Source organism: Colius striatus, chromosome 12, assembly GCF_028858725.1.
Source record: "Colius striatus isolate bColStr4 chromosome 12, bColStr4.1.hap1, whole genome shotgun sequence".
Lineage (NCBI taxonomy): Eukaryota > Metazoa > Chordata > Aves > Coliiformes > Coliidae > Colius > Colius striatus.
Window position 1 is genome coordinate 19,695,408 of NC_084770.1, and position 12,161 is coordinate 19,707,568.

A 12,161-nucleotide genomic window follows, 5' to 3' on the forward strand; every position below is an offset into this window, starting at 1 on the left:
CCACAGCTGTCCTCCTGGCAGGGCTGGGCTATTACATTTTGATTTACATCACCCGAAACACAGGTAACCATACACACACATGAACTCCAGACAAGGTCTCATCCACAGTCAAAGCTGACCTTGCTCCTTCTCCACTGTTCAGTAATTACTGGCTGGTGAGGAACTGCTGCCTTTGGTGGGCAGCTGACCCTTATTAGTCCCAGGGTGTGAGGAAGCAAACAGCCACAGCTGTGGCAAAGCTTCACCAATTAGAGACTGAGACTGCTCGGTTTGCTGCTAGGCTGAGCCAGAGTGTGACGTGGCACACAAAGGTCTGAACTGCTCTATGACTGCCCAAGGGACAATTCCCACCTCACCAGGTATCACTCAGACACCCCCAATCCAACCTCAGTCCCCCCACAACACCATTAAAAACACCAGAAAGCATTACAAAGGGGTCCGTGTGCCCAGCTGGCTTGGCCAAGGACGTCTCAAGTGCCTGGCGCAGCAGAGGAGTCGTGACAGGTTTGGGAACGAGCTGCAGAAAAGTGGAGGAAGGTGTCTTATGCCCTCTCCCCACTAACACTCCCCTTTTGTGAGTCTTTGACAATCTCAGGGACAAAATGTGGCCACTCCATGAGAGACGGAAGAGAGGTGTGAGCTGAAGCGTGTGCAGCCTCTGCGGAGAGCACGACTCAGGGAGGCCAAAACTGAAGGCCAAGTGCTCGTTGCACACAGCATGAGTTGGAAGCAAGCTGAACAGCAGGATTTACTTACACTTTACACACAGCATATAAAATCTCCGAGCAGAAGAGGAGCCATATGGAAATGGTTTTGTGACAGGAATTTCAGCGCAATAAATCCATAAATTTGGCCCTATTTTTCTCTGGCATATTCAAGGGTACCATGTGTGTTGGGGAAAGGGGGGGGCTGCCTTAAAAACTGATGAATATGTTAAAATATATGAGAAACAACAAAAAAAATACCCCACCAATCCAACCCAAAGGTAGCATTTCTGTTCTGCTCGGGAGAGCGTTTGCTTAGAAACCTGATGAGCTGGATGAATGAATCAGACTGTGATTAGGGGCAACAAAAGGCAAAAGCAGACAAAGAAAAGACTTTATGTGGAATAAAACACAGTATACAGGCCAAGTCTATATCCAGCTTGATGAGTAATAAAATATTAGAGTTAGAACACAATTAAGTTCCTAAACTATGTCATCATAGCCAGCGTGCAACGAACAGGCAGAGGTCTATGAGGCCACAGTCTTGATCAAAGCTGTGAACCAAGGTGAACTTCGTGACTCAAGCACGTGTCACTTCAATTCTGCTAATAAGCAACTCCCAAAGCTGCTTTTGCCAAGCAGGGTGAAATATAAATCAATATAGTGACCCAAAGCACTATTCTAGGGTCTTTAAATTGCCTTTAATGTATGCCTCCAGGGAGGTAGTGCAGGGCTTACCTTCACAGGACTTGGCATCGCTCTCCAGTTGGTAGCCTGGCTGGCACTGGCACTTGTAGCGGTCTTCACCGAGCTGAATGCACTCCTGCTCGCAGCCCCCCTTGTTAACACTGCAGGAGTTGATGGCTGGAGCCAGGGAAGCATTGAAGGAACATGTGTCAAGTACTGAAGAAACTGATTTCCTATTTTAAAATCCAGAAATGACAGCAAAAAGATGCAAAACTTGCCCAACAGCTTTCTTAAATGCACCTGTCTCCATCTCCTGCATGATTACTCCCCCTTGTATTCATGGGGCTTATTTGACACAGCATCCCACGTTGGTGAAAGCCTATGATTCCAGGGAGAGGCAAGTGAGATCTAAGAGCTGCAATGCTGACTGAAGTACAGCCGCCCTTTGATCTGACAGCAGCAAAGCACTTGAGAATCCACTAAGGTAAGGAGGAAGGGGGGAAAAGAGCAGCCCTCCTGGCACTTGCCCACTGTTTCTTTTTCCTGTCCCTCCTATCACTGATTAAAATAAATAAATAAATGTCTTTCAGGCTGATTTCTTCAGCCTCAGGCACAGCAAGCTGGAAATGACAGGAGTCACAAGCTCCACAGGACAGACTTACAAAGTAAACCACGAGGAACATGAGGCTCTTTTAGTACATCTCTAAAGATGCTGCCTCTTTTACTCAGATAAATTAATATTCTTTTTTTTGTTCAACATATATCCTCAGCCTCTGGAGAAACATTTCTCCTCCTGCCAAAATATGTTAACACACACCCACACCTATCCACACACTGCATATAAAAATAAGATAAGCTCGTTTGAACCTGTTATTGTGCTGCAGCGTGTAAGTGTGAGTGTGTGCATGACTGCAGCTATATATATTTTAACAGCAGGGTTATATTATGTTCCCTGTGAGTAGCTGGGAAGGCTGTTTGGTCCTTCATGGAAGACATGGCACTCTGGAGCTAATGAGGTCAGCAAAGAGCTTTGATATTTATTTTAAGAATATTCATATTAATTCATTTATCTGTGATAGACACTGAGAAAACATTAGTCACACAAGCTGCATTTCACCCTGTGATACCAATTAGCAAATACTTAGTTTGTGCAGTCAAATATGTGTTAAAAAAGACAAAAAGAAAGGCAAATTACTCCATTTTCATGAATGCATGCACAGCAGGAGCCAGCAGCCACCTTGCTGCATACTGGACCTGACCTTGGCTTCTGTTCTCAACCTATGTCTGCAAGCCTCCCATCTGGTTAGCAATGCCCCTTGAAAGCAGCCCAGTTCCTACAGGGGAGACAGCAGACCCAGCACACTCAAAGCTTCCTGCTTGCTGCACATTTGTATCCAAAGACCTGTTTTTCAGCACGAATATTCAAATAAGATGAAAATATTTCAGAAGATGAAAAACGTCTTAAATCGGCTCCAAGTGACAGAATATACATCTCGATTTTTAAAAGTGCCATTTTCTCCCTCCTTTTCTGGGCAAAAGCCAATTTGGATGCCAGGGGAGATAAGCAGAAACCTGCCATACAGAGGATTCTGGAGGCTTCAAAAGCCAGGAGAGGACAGGTGTGAACTCCTTGGGGCTTGGCCGGTGGCTGTGGAGTGAGGGATCACCCCAGAGCGGCTGCAGCTGGGGTTGGCACCGAGGCAGAACACAGGGCTCTGGGAGATGAGGTGCCAGACTGAAGGAGAAGAGCCGCTGGGGAAGGAAGGGGTTCAGTTGTGCTTGTGCTGCCAGGTGCCAGCAGCGCATCTTGGATCGGATTGGCAAGTCGTGAGTCTAATTCCCAGCTCTTGGAAAGGGCTTTGTGGCTGGAGGTCTGAGCACTCACGTGGAGCTTGGGCAGGGATATGGCATGCCCTCCACTCATAAAGATTTATTCATCAGATTTGGTAGAAAACCAGCCCTGCTGTGGAGTCCTGATGGGTCCAATGGGACAGGCCCGGGGCAACTGAGGGTTAATGCCTGGTGATGCTGAGCAACGGAGGGTAGTGGAGGTGGGAGGCATCACACAGGGTAGATGAGGATCAGCTAACAGTTGAGAAATACACACCTCTCAACCCATTATTTTTTATAATAATGTTCATATTTGGACAAAACCTCCTCTAGACAGAAGTATATACAGCAACCATAGGGTTAAAACACACAGTCTCTTCAAACCTATGTTTTCCACCACCTTAAATCTCACCTTATCAGCAACAAGAACTGTAACTTCAGACATACTATGCTTTCACTTATGTGGAAAAACACAGCTTATAGATTTGCAGAGATATTCTCTTTGTTACTTCCCCTATTAAGAGTGTTAGTGTACAAAAGTCTCCACAAAACCCTACATATCAGCAGCTTTTCTATATAAGGTAGACATCAAAGATAACAGCTGGCACCAGAGCTTAATCAGGGGCTGAAGACTGCACTCTGCTTTCACTTCCAGTCCAATCAAGAATTCCAGTGGAGACAATGAATTTACATCAATCCAAAACCACAGCCTGATACTACAATAAACATGTTTCTCTGTCTGAGTTTCTGCTTTCCAGACACCAGTCAGTTAAATGCTAATGAAGTTAAATTCATTATATTAACATAATCAAGGCATCAAAACCAAACCAAAACAAAAATTGGGCAGTGTTACCTTTGGTTACTGTCATTAGCTAATTTGTAGTGAACATTCAGTCTGGCACAGAGATATAAAAATGAGTTCAATATTGAGCAAAATTTATGGGGCCAAAAAGCTAAGAAAGAAATGAAGCACAGAAAAAGATGGGATGCTGGAATGGCATCAAGTATCAGAGTTCATCAAAAGATTCAAGGAGAAAATGCTTCACACACTAGTTATCACTGAGCAAGGTAACCCATTTTAGAGGTTGTTTGCTTTAGATTATGAGCAGAAGTTTCTAATGAGAGAAGGAGGAATGAGAAAAAGCCCAGATTTCTTCAAACCATCTACTTTGAGCCTCATACTGGCTGTGGAGGGAGGAACCACCTGCAGTTAGGATCCCAAACACACCGTGATGATGTGGTAGGAGGACTGGACTTTCTGGAAAGAGCCTGTGACAGAAGTTCAGTCATCTTCCATGCAATCACACAAGAAAGTAGCTCATCCTGGGTTTTTGACTCTTCAGATGTAGGCTGAATATCTTATAAGAAGATAGATCCATTTCCTTATGTATGGGAGACTTCCAAGCTGCAAATGTATGGGAGACTTCTAGGCTGCAAAAGCTGCTTCCCCTCAAGTGATTTTGGCACTTTAACTCCCAGAAACGTAGAGTTGCCAAAAAGAAAAAGAAGACATGGAAAGAATGAACATAACAGAAATCCATGCTGGGTTCATCTGAAAAGCCTGTCCAAAGGGATGCTTGTTTCTTGTTTCTGCAGCTGAGATAATCACCTTCCATGAACAGCTCATTTCCAGAACACAGCTCTTTTTTATTCTTAGTATGTGAGAGAGATCATTATGTTGGATAAAGTATCCACAGAAGAAATGTTTTTGCTAATGAAGCCCTGTTTGAAACACTAAATGTTCTGCTTAGCTGTGCTGGGTCAAAAGAGAGGTGCATTATTGGGTTTACTTCTTGATCTGATGAGTCCTCACAACTGAATGCATGAAAGTTACAGCAGAAGAAGGAAAGCTCTCCATCCCCCAAAATCCCCATGCTAGGCACCCCTCAATTACTGCTTTATCTGAAATGCTTCTCTCTGTCCTCATCAATTAGTAACTGTCTTGTGCTCCAATGCATGAGAGCTTATTGTTACCATTTATTTTGGTGTCTTGTCTAAACAGCTGAAACAGAACTCAATATCCTCCGCTCAGTATTGTGTATATCCATTATCATGATAGCAGTTCTCCCTGAAACTTACTCCTGTCTCCCATCTTAGGATTTATTTCTGTTTCTCCTTGATAATTTCTGAGATACTGCAAACAGAGCTGAGAAATGAATGAAGTATTTTTAATAATGTCCCATGAATACTTACATTTGGGAAACAAAAACTTGCTTTCTGATAATGCTCATAGCTAAAGACAACTTCAAATTGAGCTTCTTGATTGTTTGTGCCATGAGAAAGCTTCCGTATTCTATGTCCACACAAGGTTTTGCATATCACAAGGGAAATGCATTTAATTGGGGTTGGACTAGATGAACTTTTGAGGTCCTTTCCAACCCTTAAAATTCCGTGATTCTTTAATTGCCTGAATACCTGCTTTTTGTGTTTATCATTCAATTCTCTCGGCCTTTCCCCTCCAGAGCCACTTTAGCCCTTTTTTGTTTAAATTCCCTCTCCACCACAGTTGAAGATGAGGCTGCTCAGAGAGAGGAATGCAACTCAAACATCACATCTTCCACTTCCCTGGCCAGATATGATCAGAGAGAGATGAATTTCTCTTTTCTCTTTTCTCTTTTATTTCACTGAAAAACACTAGTGTTTCTAGTTAAGTATGAACTATTTTGCTTTTCACGTTATTTTTTCTCTCTCAAACTAGTATTTCTTTACCCATTCCTTCTCCAACTAAGGTAACCAAGAAAAGACTGAGACCTCAGCATATTTTTAATTGCAGTAAATCACCAAAACGCTAAAAGCTTTGTATGTGGTAAACCCAAGAAACCTAAAAGGGTAAGCTCTTGAAATAAAAAGCATTTTTCCTGCAACTGGAGCACTGGTACATCTTGTGTTCAAGTTGCATCAGTAAATTTATTGCTGTGATAATACCAGAAATGACTGATGACATGTCTGGCTGATGTTAAGCATAACCAAGGGACTTTGTGCAAGAACTGAGACAATGACCAAATTGTGAGTGAACTTATTCTGCAGATGTGGCCTCACCATACTTGACTACTCTTCTCATATTACCTAAAATCAGGCTTAAAAATGTAAACCAATTATGTCCTTTTCTTCTCCCCAAATGACAGAGCACTTTAATTCTTTTTGCAGAACTCAACAACTTGACTTTTCTATTGATTTAAATGCAACACAAGGACAGTATGTTTTTCATTATTATTGTTGTTATTATTACTGTTTTTGGCAGCATGTAGAATTAATTCTGCATGTCTTGTTTCAGGGCCCAGAGTCCAACCTGAGAAACACAGTGTTTGTTTTTAATGGCAGAGCTGCTCATCCTCTCCATGAGCACATCAACGGGCATCATGTCACAGGCTGAACTGCCAAGCTCCTGGTGCTCTCATTTCCACAAACATACATAGAGTAACTCCCTACTGTAAATCAGTGGCTTTTCACCCACATCTGAACAAGATGAAGCCTCTGGGATCATATCTACCCTCTTCCTACTGCGAGCATCATTCAGGTTAGCAGAGCAGTTGCTGAGACGAGACCTGCAGCAGCCAATGCTCTACCTTCCATGTCAGCAGAAAAGAGAACACACCTACAAGGAAGCACTGATGAACTGAAGATCTTCAAAACTAGTTTTAAAGAAAGACAGACACACAGTTTAGTTTGCAACTTATTTAGTTATTGGCTTTCATGTCTTGTCTTTTGCTTGGGTGTGCCACGGAGCAGTAAAGCACGAGCACATCCTTGGCTAAGAAAGGGAAATTCATTATCAGTTGTAACAGAGACAGACTGCAGTGGATGAAGGCATATCCCTGATGTACAGGAGCAGCACAGCCTTCATCAAGACCAATGCAGATAAAGGAATGGATCAAATGGCATAGGAACTCTGTGGGTACAAGGAGCTTTTGCAAATCTATAGCACCCTGATTATCAGCCCATAGCATGAGCAGAACCTTGGGTAAAGTGCTCAAAACTCTCAGTTTCACATGCATGGGCACATTCTGCGGGAGCTAAAAGGATTAGCACAAACTAAACATTCATGTAATGTGCCTTGGAGGAGAGTTTTCAGTCCACCCCATCCATACTTCTCACTGTGCCTATTAACTCCAACGTAAACCAGCCCCAAGCAGAGAATTCTGCATTACTGTTTTACCTAAAAAATTCAACAGGCAGCAAAGGCCGAAGAGAAGAAAGGAAGGGTGGAGTTTCTCTTCGTGCCCTCTGAAAACCAGAGAAGACCTCTGAGCACACAGCTAAATATTTCATTAGCCTTTTAGAGCTCCCTCTCTAGCTACGAGTCCGTAGCACCATATTCTCAAATGAATCTTAGTAATTCACAAATTTGGCCTCTGCTTTTGATGCTCCCAAGAGAATTTTCTTGTCTGATCACTGTAGCACAGTCATAGAGATTTTACTTCACCATCTTACCCTTCAACCCAGTTAATGTTATCTCCTCCTGCCTCTGCTCATGCTGCCACCTGGGAAAATCTACAGGGTCCCAGTTTGGGCAGGCTGACAGTGATGGTAAGGTTAAATCCAACTTCAGAGTGACATCCACAAGCTTTCATTTTGTCTGCATCACTGAAAATATAGGCTGTACTTTGAAGCTGCTTGGCTGGCAAAGCAACTTTCTGCCAGGCACCTGTGGGCAGAAGATCTCACTATCCACTGTTTGTACCTCTTCAGAACAGAACAACAAAAAAAGCTAAGGAAGAAGATGATCAATGGGGGCAGAAAAGTCCAGGGCACAGCTGGGACATGGAGGGGGAAAAAATGGTCAGAATAGGAAAAATGTTAAGACCTTCTAACTCTTTAATGTCTGCTACAAAACAAAAGCAATTTTCACAAGGTTGCATCACAGAAACATGAGACACAATCACTGTTTTGTTCTCAGAGAACACATTTGGAATTCTCTCAAAACTACTCACATTGGAAGGGATATCAATAACTTTTGTGAACTGGGGAAGTCTACAAACCTCTGCACTTGCACAGAGAGGTTTAGAAGAGAAAAAACACATCCTGCAGCATGTGAAGTGCTTCTTAATGTTGACTTACCTATGCAAGTGCGTCCATCAGTGTGGAGCCTGTATCCTGCCCGGCACTGGCAGTGGAAGGAGCCGTGGGTGTTGGCACAGTCTTGCTGGCAGCCACCATTCACCAGTGCGCACTCGTCTTCGTCTAGAGAAGGAAAGTGGATGAAGAGAATGAGGAGGCAGCCTCAGCAAAGACAGACCATGTAGCTCATACATAATGCAGCCATCACCTCGGACTGGGGTTTTTGTTTACTCCGCTGCTGTGCTGTAAACAGAGCAAAGAAAATTGAAATGTGATGGTGTTTTTCAAAGTTCCCGCAGGCGCTGCATCTGTGGCCTCCGTTTCTGAAGCCCTTGTTAATTAGAGTGATCTGTGACATGGCTGTTACCTCAGGGCCAAGAGAAAACATACAGGGAAAGAATTAGGGTGAAATAACACATCTGAGCTTGTAGGTAGCACTGGTCAAACAAACCGTCTTACAAACTGGCTTTTGTAAGAATTTGCTGTATGAAGATTTCCTTTTGCATCACGCCTTTGATCCTATTAGCAGGTGCTCTTGAGGGTACGAGCACGTACAACTGGCAGAAATGGAAAAATGCCATGCAAGAGCAGAGCCGATGCTCTCAATCAACATTTTATTTTCAACCACTGAATACACAGGGAGCTTAGGCATTACATTTGAAAAGAATAATGATTTTGTGCCACGTTTTCTGTGGCTCTTCTCCCTTGAGATTCCCTTCATTCACTTAACTTTCCATTGCATCATCTCAGATGATTTCCTAGAAAAATGGCGTGATTTCCTGATTATATATCTTCCCCAAACTTAAGCAGCTGTATTCACATATTTCACATTTTAGTGGATTACCTTTAGTCAAATAAAGAGGAAAACTAGCATTAAACCAGCCTGAGAATGCTGCTGTAACATTTCACCTGAAAATGACAGATAATGATGGACCAACAAGATCAAGAACATTTTAAGTAATCAAGTGAAGGTTTAAAACAGACCCACAAAACTGAATTTCCAAAAGTACCACAGAAGCAGTTTCTGCACCTTTCCAGGAACACTAGGCAACTGTAAATAGCATTTGATTGGCATGTTGACACCATTATCTTAAAAATCCACACAGAAGTCATTGGAAATAAAGGTCAGTTATTCCACTCCCTGACAAAATTTCACCTGGTAGATGTTTGCCTAGAATTTGTCTGTCTTTTCCTGAATAGCCCCTAGGGATGACAAATCCATTTCCTTCCATCTCAGCCAAGGTTGATGCTTTTACCAGATTATCCTGACCACTAAAGACATTCTTCTCTTGATGAAGCCAAAGCTCCCTCCTGCAATAGACACCTATAAAGAATCCTCCCCTCCCTTTTCAACATTAAAGACTCCCATTGATTTAATTTCTCTTTAGATCATGTTCTCAAATCATTTAAAGGGTTTATCCACCCAAGCAGGTGTGGATGAGGGGACTGGGATTTAAAGAAATCAGAGTGGCTGCAATGAGAGGCAAGTCTGCAAGTGCTGCTGTGGGGAAAGAAGCCAGCATACAGCAACCCAAAGCAGGTCAGGAACAAGGGGTCTGGCTTTCATATTTTTGTGGATAGACCTGCTTTGCATTTAGCTTTCATGGTTTACTGTTTTTTGGTTTTTTTTTTTCATGCTTTCATGTTTATTCCCTTTTAGAAAAATCTAATCAAAATGAAATGAAAAGGGAAGTTTTAAAGATGACTCAGAAACAAACACGGTGCTGGTCCTAATAAAAATGTATTTCTTAAAGCTAAATTATAATACCTCACATGTGAATTTCACTCACCTGCAATGAAGTCCTGATCTTGACTAGTGCTTAAATTCAGACCATATTCTAATATGCATCACTTCTTAATCCTGTTATATTGCTGTTTTATTAGACTACATACTACATACACTTCCTATTGCCTGGAGGCATCTGGAACATTCTTTTTTCAAACAGAAGGTTTGATTTTTAAAATGTAAACAGTAAACACAACATGTTCTTCATCTTGTTGAATTCTATACTGCTAAGAAATAGCCTGCTGAAAAATGCCAGGATGAAATCAAAACCAGGAAACTGCTTGTCTTGAGTATTACAGAAACAAAATAAGCAAAAAGGATCAGAAAAAATATAAGGAAGCAGCTGAACTATCATTGTAGTATTTATACCCAATAAACTCAAATACCAGGAACATCCATATAATGAGTTTTATAGGCTACAATCAGCTGCAGAATTTCTCTAATATACCAAATACAGATTTAAGTTAGGATGTCAGCACTTACAAAGGAGAAATAACAGCCCTGCTGATAAAAAGGAGCACTTGAAGTTATCTCTATTTGTTAGTCTTTATTTGAATGTTTAAAGAAGTAGCTTGGTTTATGGTGCAGCTCCAGCACCCACTGCAGCTTTTCTCTCAACAGTGTTTCCCTCATGCTGACACAGTCCAACAGGCCAGAAGACAATTATATTGCTGAAATGTTGACAATTATACTGCTAAAATGCTTGTATATATGAGAGCTCCACGTAACCCAACCCCGAGAGTCCCTGCAGCAAACGGGGAAAAAAGCAAAGGCGAGATTGATGAGCCTGCAGCCTCAGCTCCACAACCATGTTCCCAGGATGCCACGTGAGCTGCAAGTTTGATGACACACAATCCCTTCTAGTCTGGGGCTTTCTCTGCAAGATCAATATTTTAAGATGTTGAAAGATTCCTTCACATGCTACAAAAAAACTGCACCGCGCAGTCGCCTTTCAATGTCTCCCACATCTCAAGGCCAGGAAATAACTTCATCCCCAGTTACAGAAGAAAAACAGCTTAATTATTTTGTCTGGGGTGCAGTCTGCAAAGAGACACTTATCTAAATGCTTGAACTGCACTTGAAAGTTTCAAAAGTCTAACCCATTTGGACTTTTATGTTGAAATAGCTCTATTATATCAGAAAAACAACAGCTTATGATGTTGTAAGTACAGAAGTAGCTATTGCATTTTCTAAATGGGAACAACTATAGAAATATAAGATTATTCTAGAATTATTAAGTTATAAAAGACAAAAATGCTGCAGAAATATAAAGCAATTCTGTTGTCATTCTAGAATATTACGGGATTATGGAAGATCATATCAGGTTAACAATAGACTGTTAATTAAATTTGGATTAGTTTCAGGCCACTGCAGATCCAATTGAAACACCTATGTGCTCAACCTACTCTAGTTGCAATTTAGGACACTTATCTGAGTAACCTGAATTTCCAGCCATTTATGGCATGCTTATCACAAGTCAGACTGATGAAAGCAATTGCATTACCACAAAACAGAGATGAGAGGCAAGAAGTGAAATGGGAACGGTGTGCTGTCCCATTTTCAATAAAAAAAAAGGTAGACATTTACTTAAAATACAGCCTCATTTGCAGACCTGAGCTCCTTTCTGTGGGCTGACCATGCTAGTGGCAGCATAAACATTTTGAGAATCCTGAATGGAAAGAGAGATGATGTGCCAAAGGTATCCCAGCAGTGGCATTCACATCAAAGACACTTCATCAAGAGCAATATGTGAAGTCTAATGAGGTACTAGGTGGCAGAGCAAGGTTTACCTCTCTGTTAGCTCTACAAAGCCAGTGGTACTTCTTCTGGGTGACAGATGAACGAACTTTCTCTCCCTTGACTGTAAAAACATGCACAGGTTGATAACTCTTTGAAGCCAGAACTTTCTGATAGATAAGCAGAGAAAAAATTTCCTCTTTGCAGCAGCCAGCCACTACTGAAGAAAGAAACCAAGACTGGATAGTACAGACCTCATTATTTGAGGATTTGGGGTTTGGTTTGAGGTTTTTGTTGTTTTTCATGTTGTTGGTTGGGGGTTTTTTAGTTTTGGTAAAAATTCCATACTTTGGCAAGTG

The 12,161-nt window shown here is 41.9% G+C and overlaps 1 protein-coding gene across 1 annotated transcript in view; it reads right to left on the minus strand.

The window, feature by feature from the left end:
- The window catches only part of LOC104562671 (multiple epidermal growth factor-like domains protein 6), a 191,789-nt gene that overhangs the window by 54,244 nt on the left and 125,384 nt on the right, over nucleotides 1-12,161 (minus strand). The window contains exons 6-7 of the mRNA XM_062005292.1: nucleotides 8,280-8,402; nucleotides 1,443-1,568 (exon numbers count right to left, since the gene is read on the minus strand). Coding sequence (XP_061861276.1) covers nucleotides 1,443-1,568; nucleotides 8,280-8,402 — 249 coding nt within the window. The remainder of the gene's footprint in view (nucleotides 1-1,442; nucleotides 1,569-8,279; nucleotides 8,403-12,161) is intronic.